At 42.4% G+C, this 22687-nt stretch overlaps 1 protein-coding gene across 2 annotated transcripts in view; it reads left to right on the forward strand.

The window, feature by feature from the left end:
• FAM107A (family with sequence similarity 107 member A) overlaps positions 1-14987 on the forward strand; it is a 1685791-nt gene extending 1670804 nt beyond the window's left edge. For both annotated transcript variants that reach the window (XM_069643755.1, XM_069643756.1), the window contains one exon: positions 10719-14987. In XM_069643755.1, coding sequence (XP_069499856.1) covers positions 10719-10829 — 111 coding nt within the window. In that variant the 3' untranslated portion in view covers positions 10830-14987. The remainder of the gene's footprint in view (positions 1-10718) is intronic.
• The last annotated feature ends 7700 nt before the right edge of the window (positions 14988-22687 follow it).

A 22687-nucleotide genomic window follows, 5' to 3' on the forward strand; every position in this document is an offset into this window, starting at 1 on the left:
ATCACTGAGAGGTCTTCAGAGTAGCACCAGAGACCACCATCTCAAAAACAATTAGGACCTGCATTGGAAAGCCCTTCACTAGGCACAGCAATACTGTACATGCTATCACTGAGAGGTCTTCAGAGTAGTACCAGAGACCACCATCTCAAAAACCTGCGGGAAAACCTTGTTCTCCAAGACCAGATGTTTATGGTTAAAGTGAGATATTCTTGATTATAACACTTTGGGGATAGATATCCCCACACTAGGCCCAGCAAAACTGTACATACTATCACTGAGAGGTCTTCAGAGTAGCACCAGAGACCACCATCTCAAAACCTTGCGGGACAGCCTCATTCTCCAACACCAGATGTTTATGGTTAATGTGAGTGACTCCTGATTATGGGGAGTTTAAAACACTTTGGGGTTGGAGAGCCCTACACTAGGCCCAGCAAAACTGTACATGTTATCACGCAGAGGTCTTCAGAGTAGCACCAGAAGCCACCATCTCAAAAAAATCCCAGGCAATCTTGTTCTCCAAGACTGGATGTTTATGGTTAAAGTGAGCTACTCCTGATTGTCGAGAGTTTAAAATCCTTTGGGGGCGGAGAGCCCTACACTAGGCCCAGAAAAACTGTGCATACTATCATTGTGAGGTCTTGTTTCCTTAACCAGTTGTCCTGTGCTGGATTTAAAACTCTGTATAAAATGGGCCACATTAATTATTGAGGCATTGGCACCACGATGTTGGTGCATTTCTATGGTATCCCAAACTGATGAGAGAGATTTAAAAGCAAACTAATAAGTTCCACACATTTGGTTAATGTTTGTTTTGGGGGTCTATGTGAGCCAACATGATAGCGAATATGCCCTTGAAATTGTCATTCAGCCCTCTATAAACGTGGCAACTTGTGTTGCTGATAGCCAACTTCCAGTGGAACATTACTGAAATGAGCCAGCTATTTTAGCAAATCTTGAATTGATAGGCCTGATAAAGATTTTGGCAGCAGTGGTAAAACATCCAGTGTTTTCATATACCGGGTGTTTTAGCACCCTGCCAGATTTTGAGTTTCATTACTGAAACCTTATATAATGCCTGCTTTTGTGTGAAGGTATTACCAAACTCCATGGATCCTATTGGACATCAAAATGGGGACTAACAGGAAGGTCAGCATGACTTGGAATCATATCAGTCCTATAAATCTTTCCAGGTACCCGGTATTGACTACATGCAGTAACAATACATGAGTTTTGTGTTATTACATTAGTTTACCTTAGGTAATAATGCCAAACTTGCAATCATTCCCATAGTTGTAGCTTTATTAACTCAATATCAATGGATCATATCTGGAACTTATGGCTAAAAAATCCTTTCCATTTCTTGTTTGAAACCTTCCCAATCATAAAAGAGTGGCTTGCTCCGCCTCACCAAAGGGGTCCCTCCTGCAGCAGCATCCCTACACAAATACAACACCAAACATGCAACCAATACCCTGTGAAAAGTAAAAGAAGGAGCTTGGTATCGGTCTTGTACCCTTCACCGAGTCTGGAAAATGTGGAATGTGTGTGCATCCCAAATAATCCCAAATAACATTACAGGGAAGCCAAATAGTGTGCTTTAAACAGGCCACAACCACAAAGTGGGGTGTGGTCAAGCCAGAAGGAGCAGACATAGTTCAGCATAAAGGATTTGGAAACGTAAAGTGGTCACTTGTCAATACCTATTTCTTCTACCCGTACATTGCTTTCACTATGTCAGAAAGAAGTGCATCAGGGCTTTGAAAATCCAGGCTCCCCAAAAAGACATGTAATGGGGGTGTGGGGGGGTGTGAGGTCCAATAGTTCATTTGCAGGTGTAGATCAGAGCTCAAAATCGCTTCTTCTCTCAGTGTGCTCTGTGGTAGTTTGACACGATAGTTGACACACCAAGCAGAATTCAAAACAGTGGGCCTCATTACGAGTCACTGGGTATGGAAATAACGGTGGCAGTAAACCCGCCGCCACCGTTGTTTCCATACCGGGTGATCTCGAGTACTGCAGGCAGGAGGTGTCCTGGCGGGTTTAACACCACCCGCCTGCAGGCGAACGTGGAAACACCGGCACCATCACGAGGTGGTGCCGGTGTTTCCACTTCCCCATTCCCATTGAGTCCTATGGGACTCAATGGGAATAGGGATTTACCAAATTCTGCCTCCAGAATTCCCAGGTCACCGGGGTCGTAATGCCCAGTAATTCTGGGAATTACGGAGGCGGAATGGTAATATGAGTCTGGGGGTAACCTGCCGGAATTTCAGGCACGGTTACAGCCGGACTCGTAATGAGGCCCAATGTTTTTAATCACCTAGAAAACAGAGTATGGGACTCATTAGGAGTATGCTGGTCTGGAATTAAAGTGCTGGTTATTCCGTTTACCAGCAAGTTTCCGGACCGGCATGCTCCTAGTTTGTCGGTGGGGTGGCCTGATTTACCTCCATCCAAGAGCTGGAGGTAACTCGGTCACCCCCGGCAAAAAACAGGTGGTATTACTGGCACCAGTATTACCAGTGCCAGTAATACTAGCAATCCCCCATGGCGTCATGGAATGGGGATTAACCTACCGTTACCAGCACATGTAACATTCTGGTAATTCTGGCATATCAGGTGCCGGTAACGGTAGGTCCATTTGCCCGTATCCCGCCGGAATTACCGGCGTGATATCGGCAAACCCGTAGTGAGCCTGTATGTCTAACATTTAACAATTTAAACAAAGGATAATGGATGGGCCCACACTAAATGCATTCAAGTTCCCTATTTACTAGGGATGTTGGTCTCCCTATGGCTCCCTGATATTAGAACAGTCTCAAGGATATCACGCCTAGCACTGTTCTTGACACATTGATGGGAATGGGATCAGTGCCTATCCGTTTTGGGGGTTTATCAAAATATATAGAGGCTGTTCCCGAGTTGGAACAGTCTAAGCCAAATATGAAGGAGGAGGGCAGGCAAGATGGCATTGGGATTCTCAGCTGTCTGATCTAAATATTGTGTCAGGCATGTAGTGTCCAACCTCCCCTTCCCACAGCAAGATGGGCTCTGGGAGTGTAACATGGCCGCCGCCATGCACAACAAAGAAATGTTCATCCTACAAGTTCTGGTGAGCCTGTCTCCCCATTGGCTGGTCCCTGCTCTTATCAACGTGGGAGACTCTAGCCGGCAGGTGCAGCTAGCCAGCCCCCAAGGCCGGCACCTAAGGCTGCAATCAGTCTCAGGCTGTCTTTGCCTGGCATGCCGATTTTCAACAGAATATTCTGACAACCCTGTCACCACATCGCCTTTGTATGCCTCATTGGAACCAACACTTACAAACGGTCTGCTACCAAGGCATCCTCTCACCACTTTGGCCCGCTGTCTACCTGTGCCACGCCTTCGCCTCACAGCGGCACTCTTCATTCCCCTACCAGCACCTACTCCTTTCCTAACACCTTTTGCTATTGCCCTTATGGCCTCTCCCCCTAAACTGACCTGCACTATCAGCCCAGCAATTCATGTAAGAAACCGACGCCCGTGTACCAGAACACGTTTGCAATATTCTGAACACCGCCCCTCTTTGGGGGTAAAGCTTATGTCATAATTGGTTCCCACAACCACGCGCCCAGTCACCACCAAGCAGTAACCCCACTGACAACCCATCCCACTAACAAGTACTCTCCCATGACCCAACTCGACCACCTACCAAGCACTAAGAGGCCAACCCTACCTCGAGACCATGAGAACACATGCCTAGAGGCTGCTACTAACTAGGTTGATCAGATGAACACCATCCCCAACAGCACCTGATATACACCTACCTCCCCACCAAATGCCACTGTATATCTTGGAGAGAACCCCCTTCCCAAAGCTAGCCCCCTGGAGGCCACGAGGAACCATACTAACCACCACCACGGATTTGCAGTAATCCCTAGTGTGACCAGTAATGGGACCAGTGATATTGTCCACCATGCCATTGATGCCAGTAAGTTGTATTTTATTTTATTATATTTTATATAGTGCTTTTTACCAAAGCGCTTCACAGAGAACAGTTGACAGTACATTAAGATCAGCCATAGATGGTGGGTTTCAAAATCAACCAGTAACAATCAAACAGATGACTGACATGAATGAGTTTTTAAGGAAGAGCGAAACAAAGAATAGGAGGTAATGGAGCGGAGAGATAGTGGAAGGAGGTTCCAGTGAAGAGGGGTAAAATGATGGAAAGATCGCAAGCGGGATTGTGCACAGGGGACACGAGGAACAGTAAGTTGGAAAAGTCCAGCAGAACGGAGAGTCCGAAGGGGAGAATAGAATGAGGGAAGAGAAGCAAAGTAATCAGGGGCAAGACCATAGAGAGATTTGAATACTAGACAGAGGAAGTTGTCTTTGAGCTGAGAGTGAAAAGAGAGCCATCTGAGAGAGTCAAGAGAAGAGGAAATTGAGTCTTGGTAAGAAAGCAGACAAAGTGAGTGAATAGAGGAGTGATAGATCGATTTAAGAGGGGCAAGATGAGAGCATGGAAAACCAAAGAATAGAACCGAGCAGTAGAAGAGTCGAGAAAAGACTAGGGAGGAAACCAGAAGCTTAGCGGCATGAAAAGTAAGAAAAGGGCGAATTTCACGAATGTTGTAGAGATGAAAACGACAGGCCCGTGAGGTGAGAGAGATACGACGGGATAAGGAAAGATTAGATTGAAGGTAAGGACCAACATTGCGAGCAGTGGAGGAAATAAGGAGATTAGAGGGAGGAAAGAGGATAGAAGGAGGAGGAGACGGGGATGGAAGAACATTAGCAGGAAAGAAATGGACTACGGTCTTTCCGGCGTTTAGGGTAACAAAATGAGAAGTCATCCACGACTTGATAGCCGTAAGGCAGGAAGAGAGGGTGAGCTGGATGGCAGGTGTGAAAGATGAGAAAGAAAGAAAGAAAGAAAGAAAGAAAGAAAGAAAGAAAGAAAGAAAGAAAGAAAGAAAGAAAGAAAGAAAGAAAGAAAGAAAGAAAGAAAGAAAAAAAGAAAGAAAGAAAGAAAGAAAGAAAGAAAGAAAGAAAGAAAGAAAGAAAGAAAGAAAGAAAGAAAGAAAGAAAGAAAGAGCTGAGTGTCATCCACATAAAAGTGATGTGACACTCCAAAAGAAGAGATAAAAGGAGCAAGAAACGAGAACAAACCCTTGTGGGACTCTGTGATCGAGAGCAAGAGAAGGAGAGGTATTGCCGCCCCAAGATACAGCAAACGTTCCATTAGATAGGTAAGAAGAAAACCAGGATAGTACAGAACCACGGAAACCAAACGAGGAAAGAGAGTCGAGAAGCAAAGAGTGGTCCACCTTGTCGAAAGCAGCAGGAAGGTCAAGAAGAATAAGGACAGAAGAATGTTTCGAGTAACGAGCAGTGAGAAGAGAGTTAAGTACAGAAGTCAGGGCTGTTTCGGTAGAGTGACGGGGGCGAAAACCAGACTGAGCAGGGGGAAGAAGGGATAGATCAGAGACAAAAGATGAAATTTGTGAAGAAACAATACGTTCAAGAAGCTTGGATAGAAAGGGAAGAAGAGAAATAGGGCGAATATTTGATGCAAGAAGGGGATTTGCTGTGGGTTTCTCAAGGATAGGAATGATGGTCGTGTGTTTAAAAGCAGATGGAAAGGTTGAGGTAGCAAGACAGATATTGAAAAAAGAGGTGAGATAGGGTACCAGGAGTGGATAGACTTTAGGAATAAGTAATGAAGGAAGGGGATCGCTAGGGGCAGCGGTAGGTTGAGTTTTGGCCAGAAGAAGGGCCACATCAGAATCAGATACAGGAGTGAAATTAGAAACAGTAGTGGAGGGTGCTGGGAAGGATAGGGAAGAAGGATTAAATGAAGGGGATAATAAGATGTCCTGATGTAGAGAATGAACTTTATAAGAAAAGAAGTTAGCAAGATTCGAGGCGGTTAGGGATGATGTAATGGAAGGATCGGATGTAGGAGGAGAGAGAAGGCGAGTCAGAGTTTTAAAAATACGGCGAGGGTGTGTAGATTGGCTATTAAGAAGATTGGAGAAGTAAATGCGCTACTAATGAGACCCTATGCCTTACTAGTGATGCCAGTAATGTTGTTGAAAGTGAGACCCCATGCCTTACTAGTGATGTCAGTAATGTCGCTCCTAATGATCCTATATGCCTTACTAGTGATGCCAGTAATGTTGTTGAAAACGAGACCCTATGCCTTACTAGTGATGCTAGCAATGTTGTTGAACAGGAGACCCTATGCCTTACTAGTGATGTCAGTAATGTCGCTACTAATGAGACCCTATGCCCTACTAGTGATGCCAGTAATGTCACTCCTAACGAAACCCTATGCCTTGCTAGTGATGTCAGTAATATCACTCCTAGTGAGACCCTATGCCTTACTAGTGATGCCAGTAATGGTGTTGAAAATGAGACCCTATGTCTTACTAGTGATGTGAGTAATGTAGCTCCTAATAAGACCCTATCCCTACTATTGATGCTAGTAATGTCACTCCTAATGAGACCCTATGCCTTACTAGTGATGCGAGTAATGTTGTTGAACATGAGAACCTAGGCCCTACTATTGATGCCAGTAATGTTGAACACCAGAACCTATGCCCTACTAGTGATGCCAGTAATGTTGTTGAAAACTAGACCCTATGCCTTACTAGTGATGTCAGTAATGTCCCTCCTAATGGGACCCTATGCCCTACTAGTTATGCCAGTAATGTTGTTGAACACGAGAACCTAGGCACTTTGAGTGATGTCAGTAATGTCCCTCCTAATGGGACCCTATGCCCTACTAGTTATGCCAGTAATGTTGTTGAACACGAGAACCTAGGCACTTTGAGTGATGCCAGTAATGTTGTTGAACACGAGATCCTATGCCCTACTAGTGATGCCAGTAATGTTGTTTAAAACGAGTCCCTATGCCTTACTAGTCATTTCAGTAATGTTGCCCCTAATGACACCCTATGCCTTACTAGTGTTGCCAGGAATGTTGTTGTAAATGAAACCATATGTCTTATAAATGATGCTAGAACAGCTATGCTCAAGATGACCCTGCGCATCCTTAAAAATACTGCTTCACATCAGACTGCAAAAAATAATGACTAAACCACATCGAGAAATAGCAGCGTCAACATTAGTCATTCCACCCCTCCTCCCAATGCACTTTCCAAACTCATATCCGAAGTAACCTCAGGGAATTCACTCAAATTAGTCCTGATCAATGCCCGCTCTTTACCTGCCCATGTGCTCGCCATCCATGACCTCTTGACAGAGGGGAACTTGGACACCCTTGCTGTGACCGAAACTTGGTTACACCCAGTGTCAGGCCCAGCCTTATCCTTAGCCATCCCGGTAGGCTACACCATCCTTAGAAGTAACAGACAGAACATCAGAGGGGGTGGAGTGGCACCGATAGTTAAAAACCATATTGGCATTAGGCCCCTCCACACCCCGCCCAATTAACATGTGATATCTTATATGTGAAACTGACCACCTCCCCTACAAACACTATCACAAGCCACCTTGTCTACCGCCCTATCCTACCCTTCAAGGAAGCCATTCTCACATTAGGGGACTGCATCAAATCATCCTCGAAAGTGATCCTCTTAGGCGACCTTACCTTAGTATTTAATGACCCTTCTGACCTACAGGCAACCTCCCTGACTAACGCTCTAAGCTCCCTGGGATTCAGCCATCGGATCAACCTCCCTACACATGCCAAAGGGCAGACGCTTGACTGGATAGCCAATCTAAACTGCCATATCTCCGTCTTGTCGAACTCCGCCTGCCCCTGGTCTGACCATCACGTCATTACCTTCACCATCCCTCTTGACCGGAAGATCAAGTAGCTCCTGTCAACTAACCAAGGATTACCTCTTACCTGTCCGAGTGGCTTTCAAAAAGGAAGGCCTGGACACACAGGACCCCAAGACGCTTGCAGATCTCTATGTCAAAACCCAACCTTCACTGTGGACGTCATAGTCCCTTTCGCTAAAGAAAAAGCCAAACCAGTAGCACATATAAATGCCTGGTTCACCCCAGACCTCGCAGAACTCAGAACTCGGAAACGGCTTGCTGAAACAACCTGGAAGAAAACCCCCAGAGACGCTGCTAAGCAGACCTTCTCTAATATCTCCAAGCAGTACAAACATGCCATCATCCAAGCTAAAGCCACCTCTCTCAACGCTTTTTAAAATTGGAACAGCTTTGCTAAGCCAAATATGTAGCCCGGATAATGTGACCAAATGCGAAACATGTATTTGCTTCAAAAAGCCTTAAACCAATTAAGCAATCTACAGATTACACGTTGTATTCAGCCCGAAATTATTCTTTTTATTATCCAGACACATTATCAACCGAATACATCTTTTTCTGCAATTTTCCTAAATTACTTTCTGAAATATAACATGCCAGGGCCCACAAAATATAGGGGAGAGTGAGTATCGCCACTACTTCCGTAATCATGTTCAGAAGTGAGTGCCGAGTGAGTCTTCATATTCCTTCATAAATTCACATCCGCCGCAGCTCCAAAAGCGATATCTCTCTCAATTGACATATGGAAAGTGGCTTTACCATGAATGCAGTGCTGTGTAGATCTGTGTCTCCTCATCAGTACTTCTGGCATCTTAACCCAACATGTGTTAGTCTCATGAAGCTCTAACTACTACTTACCACCACTTCTTGCACAACTGTTCAGACTGAGTTCCATATTTATGTTCATAAATCAAAGGTTGCAACTGACATACTGCTTTATCTTGGAATCATTGGGTTGGAGCTATATGCTGGACTCCAACAGGTCCAGCATATATTCCTTCAATGCCTGGGCCATTTAACACAGATTCTGGGGAGCCTATGACATTGTCATAATGACAGACCTAGTCGTTATTGATATTGATATTTTATTTCTATCGCACTCGTACACAAGTGTTTCAGTTCGGCGCGAAAGCCCCCACATTTCTGTCCACTTCTCTTGGGGCATGGTATACTGCAAAGAGGGGCCCGAATACTACAATGTTGCATTCATCCCCCGTTACAGGGGCTGGAACGGGGGATAACGGCCTGGCAGCCCAAGTTATCGTACTGGGCAAAGCAGGGGTGGAATATGAGGGCTCTGGGCTGTTATTCCCCATTCCAGCCCCTGGAACGGGGGATGAAGGCCATTAGCCCCCACGGTTGCCAAAACGGTAACCAGAGGTGCTAAAAAAAAGGATTTTCCTTCCTAAAACGGAACGCGTGTGGTGTACGGAGCCCCTCTTCCCTTTCCAGGGCCGGCTGCGGGAGGCGAAAGGAAGGAGCAGATGTGGCGGCGGCACCCACTGCCACCAAAATAAAGTAAGTAGGTGCTGGGGGTAGGAAAATAAAAGTTCAAGCCCGTGTTCCTAGCTATCTGATTGTCTGGCTCCCTCCACATGGGTGCTAATCCCCCAAGACACCAATGGGCATATACACTAGAATGAGGAAAGAGGAGGAAGAAGAAGAAGAGGAAGAACTAGGAAGAGAGAGGAAGAAACAAAAGATATAAGTAGTATAACATTGTGCACCAATATGGACGATGAGCTAGGATCACTAGTAGGTAAAATGGAGATGAAGGAGAAGGTAGAGAAGAAGTTGTCGTTAAGTAATGAGATTCGGGAAGATAGGAAAAGAGATGGGGTTCAGGGATAAACAAGACACTGAGAAGGGATGTGAAGAGCATGATGAATAAAGTGATATATTTTATTCTATTTCCTCTTTTTTTTCTTTTTTTTCTTTTTTTTTCTTTTTCTTTTCTGTTTTCTTGTTCTCTCTTTCTCTTTTGTTTTTGTCACAGCTACAATTGAATTTCATTGCTAAAAAATTGTTTTACAATTTAAATAAAAAATAAAGTGATAAGGAAGGATAATAAGAGGATCACGAAGGGGAAAAAATAGAGGGAGTTAAAGGACAAGAATGAGAGAGAGCGACTGGAGGAAAGACTGGACACTAATACTTGAACTAATCCTTGAACTAATCCTTGACACCTGGAGAACCCCACTTTGTGCAAACCCATCCTTGACGCATTTTGTTTCTAGCTACTTCCCTAGTTCCTATAGGTGTTTTATCCAACTCCTCCCCAGTAAAATACGGAATGCACCAAAGCTATCTAGTGTCAAGAATGGCTTTGTTTGGCCTTACCACAGGCAGTAAGAGAAATGCATTCCATTAAGTTATGTGTAGCTGTAACAATAACCTTGCAATGGAATAACGGGTCTTCAGCCTGAAAAAAAAGGTTCATGTGTGCCTTTTTCAGAATATGTGACGTTGCTAGTCTATGGATTTCGTTCATGAGAGCCAAAGAATATTTGTGCTTCATTTTAGTTTACTTGAGCCGTTTGACCTAACTAGAAATAGGATGAATTTCAACCCCCAACAAACCTTTCAATTGTAGTCTTGTCATGTGTTATTTTCCATGTCAGTCTTAACATCACCATGTTAAGTGCAAACAATTGAAGAAAATGAAACCTGAGCATTGTACCAAGTGATGATGGATGGGCACTGGGGGCTGCCTGCTTTCAGTGACTTAGGGTGCAGGTCTCCAAGGCTGGCCTCAGACAGCAAGCAACAAACTAGGTTTTCAGAATCAGAGTGTTTCTTGTTAAATAAGTCTCATTCACATTAATTGTATTCAAATTCAGTCTTAGAGGCCCTCGAATTGAGAGGTTTATTGCATGTCATCCATAAATGCCAGTCAAATGATGTTTCCCTATTTTCTCTTGTAGCTTGAAAAAGAACAAGATTCCAGCAATGAAGACCAGGCACCAGAATTTATTAAAGTTAAAGAGAACCTGAGAAGAATTTCAACGCTATCGGCTGATGAGAAAGTAGTCTAGCATCTGCCAACTTCTGTCATGGCTCTTTAACCTATACCCTGACATCTTTGTAAGTGGTTATCATTACAGCCATGTCTCTAGGTCAGCTTCTCGATATTAACGCCTGCTCTGCTGGAAATGCACACAAGGGGTTTCGTGTAGACAGATGAATGCATACAAACAACAGACCTGGATTTACTGGAGTAGTAATCACAAGTGAAATCGTGGAGGCAGATACAGCATTTTGTCGCCGAGCACAGCCGTGCATGCTAACAATCATTCTCATTAACTCTTGTTGAAGCCCCTGCAGGGCCCTGTGAATTGTAATATGTGTTTAAGGGAGAGGCGCGTAAGCAGCAATGGATGCAGACGAATTCTATGGAACCCGCTTGAAGCAATCAATTAAGAGCAAAAAGCTTTGTTGTATTAAACTGTGCCTAGGTCTTTGTGAAATGATGGCTCCCTCCTGGGTGTGTCAGAAGACATTATGCTATAAATAAAACCAGAAAGTAATTATGCTATAAATGAATCCAGAAAGAACACCCATTTATGAACACTATGAACCCAAGCCATTATATTTTTTAAATGTATATTCTTAAATATATTGTGAAACACTGACATATTTGAAATACACATATGTGTTTGTGCGCGACGCGCACTCACATATGCATATAAAACTCTCAGCATGTACTCTCAATTGACAAAATAGTACCTATTTTATAAATAAGCCATCGGTAATGTGTTCTACGCTTTCATCTTTCTCAGGATATATTGAAATCCCTTAGCCACACCATTATGCAAATCTCATTGAAGGAGAAGTCGTGCTGAATACCTACATACAAGGGTCCATCGAAGCCTTCCAAAAACTGTAAGCCAGTGTTGGAAATGAGGAATCATCTTCCAAAAGATCCATACATGCCAGCATTCCCTGCGTAAATTCTAGCCGAGCAAATGGGAATGGCGATCTCGGGCAGCTATGTCAGAGATGTCATTTGCACTTTCTAAGAAAATGCTACTAGTACTTTCCTATGATCTTAGTCACTCAAAAAACCAGTCACTTTACAATGAGATAACCAGTAACATTCTCATTGAATGACCTGGTTGGTCATTGATGTACTGCATGTGCCTTTTGTCAGCCTGACTGCTCCATAATTAGAAGATTGTGATTACCTCCATCTAATTGGGAGCAATTTATTAGAAAAACATGTCTAAAATGCATAATAGGTTATATAGCACCTAAAAAAGCGAATAGCTGTCAAGCGCCACAGTTGTACCTAGCCTTTGTCTAGTATAGTTCATACGAAGTGCAACCACTAAGATTGCAAGTGCATCAGCATGGAAAATAATTAACCTCAGTGAAAGCAATTCCCCTCAAAGCAAGTAATTTACACAGTTTTGGAATGGGCTCTTGAAGAGCGGTGAATACATTGGCTGAATATTGCAGCTGTTTTATATGACCAGAACTCCTAGATGCATTTGTGAAAATATTTTGCTATGCTAATGTTTTTGGATTGGACATCTTATTGTCAGTCGTCTGAACCCATTATGTCCATCCTCACTGTTAAAGAAGTGAAGCTGATGTTACTTCTGAGAAATAACCAGAATGAGGTGTCTTTGGGAAGCCGAGATGTATACTTGGATGTCAGTGATCTCCAAATCTAAAAGTTGTCTTTTTATTTGAGACCTGTGCATGCTCGGTTGAGCCATTATTATCTCTTTAGACTTAGCAACCGAGCCGAAGCTTTGGAAATATTGACTACTAACCTATAATAAGACGCTCACACCATAGCAGAACTAGTTTGCCACTCCTCCCAGCCGAATATGTATGTTTAATGATGTAGAAAAATGAATATCAGTCATATATGTACAATAAGTCACAATGTATGCAAAGCAAATGAATTATTGCAGCCCAATAAGTGTCATTCTAAGTCTTTCTAAGTTCTGTTCTACCCTGAATTGACCATCATTAGTATTTGTTTAACCTTTCAGTATAAAAGTAAAGAAAACAGTCTATTATGTTGTTTTTTATCTAACAAAGAGGACGTATTTTGCACTGATCAGTATTACAATTCGCTACTAGACTAAATATCGGTCTCTGCTTTAGCTGACAACTATAAGAGGTGCAGGCTGGCTGGTATTATAAGAAGATGTACAGTATTTCAAACTGAAAAGCAGTACACAATGATTGAACATTAGTGTCAACAAATATTGCTTAGACAAACTAAAAGCAGAAACACAAGAGTTATGTGTCCTCTGTGGGGCTTGTATGGCACCAGTGGTGCAGGTCTTCTTGAAAATGTTCTTCATCGGACAATCTCTACCCAGGACCAAGGGAGCTTGAATGCACCAGCACCCAACCGACAATGCTTGTACATTTCCAGGAGTGGGCCTGTGGCGGTGGATAAAATGCCTTTTTTGTGTTCACTTGTGGGAGCAATTGTAACTAATTTTGTAACACATATGTGGCTTTTTTGTCATGGAAAAAAAACGACTATGGTGGAAATATTTGCAACTTCTATTACTGCTTAATGTAACTGTGTTTGGCCCTTGCAGCTTACTTCTGTGATTGGTGGGGGACATTCTGTTGTTTTTTTTTTTTCTAGGACCTGAAATGGACTTAACTGTTTGCTGTAAACATCTTCCTCTAAAGAAGTGCAAGTGTGAAATCTGTACAACGATGTTACAGGCACAATGTTGATGTCTGATGATTAGCTCTCTTTCAAAGGCCACTGCTGATGCTATTTGTAGAAATTATTAAGAAGTGTGTAAACTGTTCAGGCACTCCAACTGACATATAGATTTTGCGCTAAGGTGCATAATCAGACAATGTGTGGAATAACAATAAAAATGAATATTTGTAAATTGGAGTACATAGAAAGTAGTGCATCGAGTAAATATGGGCTATATAGCCCCATACACTGCTTGCTATGCATGCAAACTATTAATATCCTAAGTGGTCCAACGCATAAATAGGTGGCATTTTAAAAATTAGGAGATATTAAAAATACCACATATTATTTACCTTCACCACCTAACTCATAATTGGACCCTTTTGTTCTAATTCTACTAGGACAATGCAAAACCTCCACTAAATGCGGCTACGTTATGGCTGAAAACCAGAATGAAAGACCAATGTTTAATCGATTGAGAAATTCCAGGCACAAGAGGTATTTCCTCTATCTGACAACACTAATCTTTTATCCCTCTAAAACATGCAGTAGGTTTGTTGTTGGACAAGAAGTATCAGTGCCGGAGCAGAAGTGGCCAGAGCCATTAAATGTTGAATCACGTCTTGTGGATATCATGGAGTTGCGTATTGACTTACATATCCCTCTCTGTATATCTACCGAATGTACACCTTGAACTTCAAATAACATTTCAAGACTTCTTCCTGAAACTGACCCATTTAACGTCAGGTGACATTGGAACTGATAGAGAGTATTTTGGAAGAGCTGTATAACTATTGAGAATCACAGTTGCAGTCCTGTAACATATGTAATAGCCATACTTTAACTGGACTCAGTTGTTTAAACATTGGCTGTTTTGAGAAACATCTTTCTGGATTTAGCCTCATTTTAAGGTCAAAGATAGACATAGGTAGTGGGCCATACCTTTATGGGAGGGGTTTGCTTGTTACCATTTTTTATATCAATAATTGTGTTGCAGGATTTACTGTTAATCCCAGATTGGGTCAAAGAATCTTTTTTTTAGAGGAGCTCACAACAGAAAATATGTATCTGTGTATGGCTTTGTGCCAAGTGTGACTTCTCCTTGGCGCTCGTGTACATCTGTAGTGTAAAGTCAGTGTACACAGCATGACGCAACAGCATCATGGATGACAAACGACTGCACTTCATCTCCTATCAGTGGATCTTCGACAAACCTTGGTTGGTTATTGAATGTACTGATTATTCAAACATTTGAGTGCCATTTATTACCATGTATCTTAAGGTTTTATAAACTATTCTCTTAAAGAAGTAGAGAGATATTTCATCATGCTTAATACTTGAAATCGTATCAATCTCGAGCTTTCACAATTGGTATGACATTGTTTGTTCAAAAAATGTATAGTATTGAAATATCAACTTGGAGTATCTATTTTTGTAACTCTTGTTATGTTTTAAGCCTTGAAATACTCACTTTTATGTAGAAAGAATAAATTACTGTTTCATTGTGAAATATTTGACTCAAGAGCTCAGGTCTACGCTTGAAAAGAGGACATGGGAAATGAGAAGCACTGTTATCGGTTACCATTGGGATTCAATGGCAGATCTTTCGGATGATGGCGATGCAGCTCCATGGTGAAGGCTTCTTGTTAACAGGATATTGAAAGAGGAGAGCTGTCCTTTCTTTGAGCAGGGTACAATGTATGCGTTGGGCACATCGGCACAGTTTATACAGACACACCTGCAATGTTATATTGGAATATATTTGAACTTTATAGTTACGCACACAACTCATGCCATACTTATGTTTCAATAAAATGATTACCCATAGTTATTGAATTGAATGTCACAGACATTTATTGTTGGTAAACTGTTGAGTCATAATGCCCCACTCTACACAATGACTCAGCCAGATTAATCACATTCCAATACTTCCATAGTCAGCTTTTTTCACATCATCTGCCAGCACCTTGCACAGTTCTCAGTCAAGTTCATTTCATCACTGCTGATACTTTTTAACACGTCCTCTAAAGCATAGGCCCTTAAATATATCTTCCCACCCATCCTTGTTAGTCATATTATTCTTACCACTTGTGCAGTTCTATTCTCTCAATCTTTCTCCCCTAAACATCACCTTCCCAGCATCCCACTCATTCCGGATACACCTCTTTCCACCAGCACCATGGACAGCCCGTCCTTTCCCTCTCACATTCCACCTATGAACTTAAAGCTTCTTTAGATTTTACTTAATCTGATCTTGGGTTTTACTCATTTTTAACTTGCTGTTGCCATACATTGTCTGGATTCCAACTCAAACAGTAATCCTTGAGAAATGAATGTATGTGCCCCTTTGGGCCACTCGATTTAGCAACATAATTATGGTGACTCTAGTGAAAATCAAGATGGTAGCAAATGGCTATCAGATGAGGTCATACTTTGTTCTGCAGCTGAGGGACAGAAGATGAGAAGGGGTGACCTTCAAGCGTGACTCTACTAAAGCAGAATTTGAATCTGGTGACGATCTGTATTCCACCGGTTCGAATCCTAGCAAGGCCAACTCAGCGGTTCATTTTTGTGAGGTCGACAATTGAGTAACAACTTTGGTTGGGTGATATTGTAGGTAAATATGTTCTCTGTAAAGCACTCCATAAATAACACACATCATTCAATGACTGAGTGTGCTGAATGATTTCTAATTGCCTTGCAATCTATGAATAATGTCTCCCAGAAAGAGCACAGCAAATGTTGATGAGCGTCATGATACATACTTAGCCTAAAGGATGAAAGAGAGCATAGATAATTAAACAGGTACTCCCCTAATATAATTTAACATATTTTGGCCTCAGAAAGTGAACTGTCCTATGTCCCACACACGCTAATTTCCTGTTCTGTGCAAAACTATGAGACCTCCACTTTAACACCACACTCTCTCCATCTATGTCATCACTAAACATCCCAATTCTATATCTATCTCAGACAGCTACCTTTGAATTTTACTGTGGGCATTCCCTTTCAGTCAGCTCAGCTACTGTTCCCCATGCAGTGCTGTTTTATCTAAATTATTTTAAGACCTTTTACATATCTATGACAAGTACCATTCTTAGTGTGCCCTTTAAGCTCCTATTCTGTTCCTAACCTTACACAGGAAAGTCCCACTCTACCACAGAGAACTACAGTCCATTGACACCAGGCACATACCATTCCACTTGCCTGCATTTGGCATGTTCAAATTTCCCTTCCTACCCGACCAGTTCTCTGTTTTGCTACTCTTGCCAAGTATACTATACCTCTCATCCCATATTTGAACATCTCAATTTGCCTTTGAGTTGCACACTTCAATGTCCCATTCCATAGACATCCTTAGCACGACAGTTCCATTCACATTTAACTCTCAGACATTTCATGTGCACTCTACCCTTGAGGAAATCAACTCTATCTCCACACCATGTAGGCCATCCCACATCACGTTCTACCCGAGGTCTTGACAGCCACTTGCCCAGTTCCATCATGTACACCCCTATAATATCCCCATCTTAAATACCCTTAGCCACTTACTTACACTCTGAAAAGTCCCTTTGCTCCTACACTCTCGGCACATCAATCCCACATTCACACTACGCAGCTCAATTTAACACTCAACCTGTACAATCACGTTGGACTGTAATAGAGAACAGCACCATTGACTAATTCAATTCCACTTCCATCCTAGATGGTTTCATTCTACATACATTCAGTACAGATTCATTATACATTGGAAAATTCCACCTTGGCGCTAGATAGTGGAATCCCACCTTCACACATAGGTCCCGGCACAGCTTTTATCTCCATACCTGGATGGTGCCATTCCAGCTCTACTCCGAAGACCGCTATGCCCATTCAACTCCATCTTTATCTTGATCAGTCCCTTTTTAACAAAACCCATTCCATGTCCAACTTGGACAATTCTAATTCACTGCCACCATGCAGAAATGTTAATTTGCACCCCAGCCTATAGCAGCCACTTGGACATCACTTGGAATACAATGGCACAAGTAGAGTCACTGGGCCTGAGCCCCTCTCGGCACAGAAACTGCTTGCCATGAACACAGTACCCAATGGGCACTGCAGGTAGCATCACTGTGCACAGGGAATGGCAGCCCATGCCCATCCATAGTGACTGCCCCAACCACCTCTAGAGGGCACTTGAAGTAGGGTCAATGTGTCAACTGCACAATCTTCCATGACCTGGGTGGCTGTATCTGCATGGCCATTGCATGGTAGGGGTGTGAGTTAGGGTGCTCAGTTAACTGGTCACTTTCTGTGGTTTTTTTATTTTGATTTTGCATTGTAAAGATAAGCTCTTCTCCTCTGTATAACACAAAGGCAAATGTAATTCCACCTAGATCACGCAACCCTCAAAACTGAAAGGTGCAGACTCAAAACACCTATGTGGTCAGGGAGATCTGCAGACATTTCACAATCTCAGCAGTAAATTTGGTGGTATACATTGTTAGTGAGGTACTCCATGTACATGAAAGAAATGCAGATACAAGCTCTGTATCCTTCATTTCATTCTTCAAACAAAGTACTGCTCCATCATAACATCAGCACCGATGGTTCACCATGCACTGTGGTTTAATCATGGTAAGTAAAAGTCTGGTTGTCAACAAACAGCTTAAAGACGTGTCTTGACCAATAACATTCAAAGACCGTTTTTGCTATGAGCCTATGGGCATTGTGAGGAACTCATGGTGACAACACGTAAGACAGACACAAGTGATCACAGTTCAAGGGTGTTTATTGAACAATGAATGCTGTATGCAGGTTGGAAAAACGCCTAATCTAAACATAAACTCCCTCAAGCTTTCAGCCATCAGGGCCTTGGATGGTCAAGTGTCGTTTCACTTGAAAGTTTCTTACCTTCAAGGACCTGACGAGTTCAAATAACAAAACAAAAGTTCCTTTAACAAATTAAAAGTTCCTTTCCAATGTTCGCTGGATGATGGGTTCACCCCTGGTCCCCCTCTTCTGTGGGCTGACCCTACTCAATTGTTCATCACAGTTTCAGGTAGGGTGATGGTTTCACCCTCCTTAATCCCCCTCTCTCGTATCGTATTCCACAAAATCTTAATGTTTTGTTAAATAGTTCCAAACACACTGGGCCTCATTCCGAGTATGGCGGTAAGGGATAGCGGCCACCGCTAACGAGAGCGGTGGCGGTAATCCCTTACCGCCATACTCCGAGTTCCCTTAGCGCCATGGTGCTTTTAACACCTGCTTTTAGCAGGCGTTAAATACCATGGCGCTAAGGGACCTTGATGTTAATTACGCCACCGTAATTTACGGTGGCGTAATTGACGCCTTCCCCACTCCCATTATGCCCTATGGGGCAAGAATGGGAATGGGGAAGGGTAAATGGGGATTGGGGAATTACCGCCCCGCCAACCTTGGAATGGGGCGGTAATTCCGCCAACCACCAAGGCGCTGCCGGTCCGGGTACGGCGTCAACCAAGGCGTTAATAGCGCCATTGGTTAGCGCCGTACTCGGAATGAGGCCCACTGTTTCTCAGGACTTTCGGACCCTCGCTGGGATTTGCTTCCCTAGTTTTCATATTACTGCAGGATTCACTTCCATTTCTTTCACTTAGTATGTAGATCAAAGTTTTTCGATTATACAGGGATTTTGCTTACAATTCTTTCACAGTTCATAGAACTTTTTTTAAACTTGCCATTCTGCGATTCTCACTGAACACAGCCCAGTTCTTATCATTTTCCTTTTTGACTCACCGGCTGTGATGAACCGCTTGGCTTTTCTTCTTCATTGGATTCAAGGCTGGTACCCTGGTCGTGGAGTGTCCTTCTCTCCTGCTTATCAGCATAGGCTTGCCCCGTGTAATGTTGACATCTGCTGCAAGACACTTGCGCTATTGTTCGCGATCTTAGACTCTCTTCCACGAAGGTTCCGCGGGTCTGGGACTAAAAGGGCAAGCTCACTTCTTGCCTACCTCTCGATTCCCGCCGCCTTTCTTCTTCTTTTGAATTGCTACTCATCATTAGCTGTGCCATTGTGCCGCTTGCCGTGCTCGTACTGTGCTCTCTGGCTCCACCTTTTATCCCTGTGGGGAAGTGGAAAGGGCCATCAGGTGTGTGCGATTCTGATCAATTGCCTGACTTTGCCTGACCGTTGTATTGGGACATGTCAGGTAAACGGCTCGAGTGTTAGTCCATTGTCCTTTGTATTGTGCGAAAATGTTCATGTTGGAAAAGGGGGGGAGGGCAGTAGTTTAGAATGTCCTACGTGAGAGGAGGGGGAAAAGGTGTAAAAGAAAGGGGGATACCACATCTCACCCTTTGGTGTCCCACTCCCACTACCCGAGGACCCCCCATCCAGGTGATCCTGCCTCATTTGTCCACCCACAGGAACTGAATCCAATAGCGATGGCCATGTCTTGGCCAGCTGGATGACCGATCCCCGGGGACTAGTTAGGGAGACGCCTTCAGGTTTCTCACAACATGCAGGGTAGTTCCAATAGTTGCATTGTACATTCGGGGAGCATGGGAGGGGGTGAGGGGAATCATTAAACAGCCAGTGCCAATTGACAATACGCAAATACAGACATATAATAGACTCCGCTGGGTACTCTGCATATTTAGTGATTATATATAATTCAATACAATACAAGCGCAAATTACAAATGAGTAGAATCTGTCCTTAGTGTCCCTATTCTGAGTTAAACAATGTATCTTTTTAAATACGGTACACAAATGTGAGGAATGTTGATCCCAAAATGACATATTGCCAATAACATATCATTATCGTTCCAAAGTGGAAAACGATTAGTAGTATAATATGTATCCATATTTTCATGAACCAAAGTAATATATGACTTCATTAAGGTCAAAGAAGAATAACAAAAAGTAAGTCAGAAGAATAGTTGCCAAGTAGCAAATATGAAAGAAAAATCATATTTCAAGCGATATGCAGCAAGGCTAAATATATTCAATTGTTACAATATGTATTTCGTTAAACATGTTCATATAGAATAACCTCACAACTGGTGTGGTGGTACCGAGGTCGATAAATGAGCACCACACACTGTGGGTAATAATAAGCAGCGCTCAGATACCTGAGGGTTCGTAGCGCTATATAAATGCCAAATTATTATTTTATTATTATTATCTTCACTGCTTTTCAAACCAGATGATTTTCTACAATTATACTTAATACTCAAGTGGGACTCCAATTGGAACATGATTAATTCCCTATCACCTTTTCGAGAAGATAATGTTTAACTACACTTAATCCTACCCACTCATTCACATTACTATGGCTATTGTGAGCTTCAGCAAAATGGGCGTCCACTGCATAATTACTCTCTTTATTGCCGATTTTTTTAATGTGTTCTGGTATATCCAGTTATAATTTGCATATAGTACTACCTTTACATAACTTCAGGTAGAGGCAAAGTAATCCATACACAACATGCTCTGTATTGCAATTGATGTGATTTCTCACATAATGCGGACATTTCACACCATCAATTTCAAACATTGAAACCTTCAGAGATTCATTGCAAAGATTGCGGAAACTGCAGGAAACCAAACTGTTGGTCTCTTAAGGGACATGCTTGAGCAGTGAGAGGAAGAATACTGCTATGTGTTAACATGTTTGCATAATATCTGCTCCACGTGAAACTAACATTGGGGTTGTCACTCTTCTTAAAGAAGTGATCACACTGCAAGACATGCCATTGCTTACGGAAACTCCAAGAACTTTATGAGAGTGGTTGAAATAAGCAATAATAAATCTCATGAGTTTAAACTACACCTTTACTTTTAAAGTAGACCTTTCCGACATGCGCTTTGAGATATTTTATCACGCTGGTTTAATAAAACATTTTTGGATTGATTTTTTTCATTGTTCCAACTACCTCTGAATAAGCATAGTCTTGAGAGCAATTTCTACAGGCTATAAACATCTCAGTTTAGAAGATGTACTTGAGACTCCCTGGGCTGTGAAGCTGAACTGTCAGGAAGCATGGTAATGCCTCATGATGTAGGTTTCCTAAAGTAACCAGTTGAAAATCATTGTTGCACAGTTAATCATGTTCATTGCTGCACATGCATCCCAAATATAGGGGGCAGTCAAGCGCCAAAGAGCAAGAGAAATTAGTCTGTACATCTTAACAGTAGCTCCAAAAGGGAACCAATTGAGCTCCAAATGGGACATCCAAGTGGAGAGGGGATGGATTCGAGTATCTTGGGTAACAGATATAATATCGTTATAGTGTGGAATGTAGCATAGAGAAATTATACTTCGTCCATAGATATTAAACCCAAAATGTACCAATTATCTAATTTCCCACTAAGTGAGACATTAAACTCAAAAGAGGTGTACTTTGGGATAAATTAGCAGTAGTGTGCTCTCAGTCAGTCTTTCACATATACTTTGGTACTCCAAATACCAATATATCAATCGTCACTTTATAAGAATTTTTCTGTACTTGCATTGTCAAGGGCAAGATTGTTTAGAGCTGTCACCTCTCTGGGTGTTAGATTTGTATCTTCATTTGAATGCCACTGAATAGTGGGGAGATTGCTTTTCGGTAGGATTTCAGACTCTGTTGTCAGTTCATCCAACATGCAATCAGTGACAAAGAACGATTTACGATTAAAGCCACATAATGAGGTGGGTCTGTTGTCGAAGCCCATTTAGTCTAAATGAGTATTTCCACACAGCAAAAGGGAGCCTGGTTAGCAAAGAATGTATGCACACATTATTTTCTGCAAAATTTTAAGATGTCTGTTTATGCATCAAAAGCATTACAGTTATTACAAGAGACAAAACATAGACCAGACCTCAAACCAATGTTTCATCCTCTTTCCATACTTTATAAGTGTAACAATTCTTATATTCTGCTGTTCACACAGTGAGTCTATGGTCTTTATGAATGGGCCTTTATCTTCAGAGAGGTCTTTTACCAATTCTGCAGTCCTCCACTTCTGCTCCTACCTGTTCGATCCTTTCACTTTTATTTAATTACTTCTCTTGGGTTTCTCAGATCCTCTCTCTAGTGCACATGATCCCCCATTTGCCCTTTCCTTTGTTAAGCCTAGAGGGCCTTGGTCCTTTATTTTCCCTTGCTGGGCTCACATCAGGTGTTTGAAGAAACAAATCAGCCTGCGGGTGTAACCATCAGAGCCAATTCTTCCCTCATGCACAAATGATCAAAT

Source organism: Ambystoma mexicanum, chromosome 2p, assembly GCF_040938575.1.
Source record: "Ambystoma mexicanum isolate Mex_15411 chromosome 2p, UKY_AmexF1_1, whole genome shotgun sequence".
In the NCBI taxonomy this organism is placed as follows: domain Eukaryota; kingdom Metazoa; phylum Chordata; class Amphibia; order Caudata; family Ambystomatidae; genus Ambystoma; species Ambystoma mexicanum.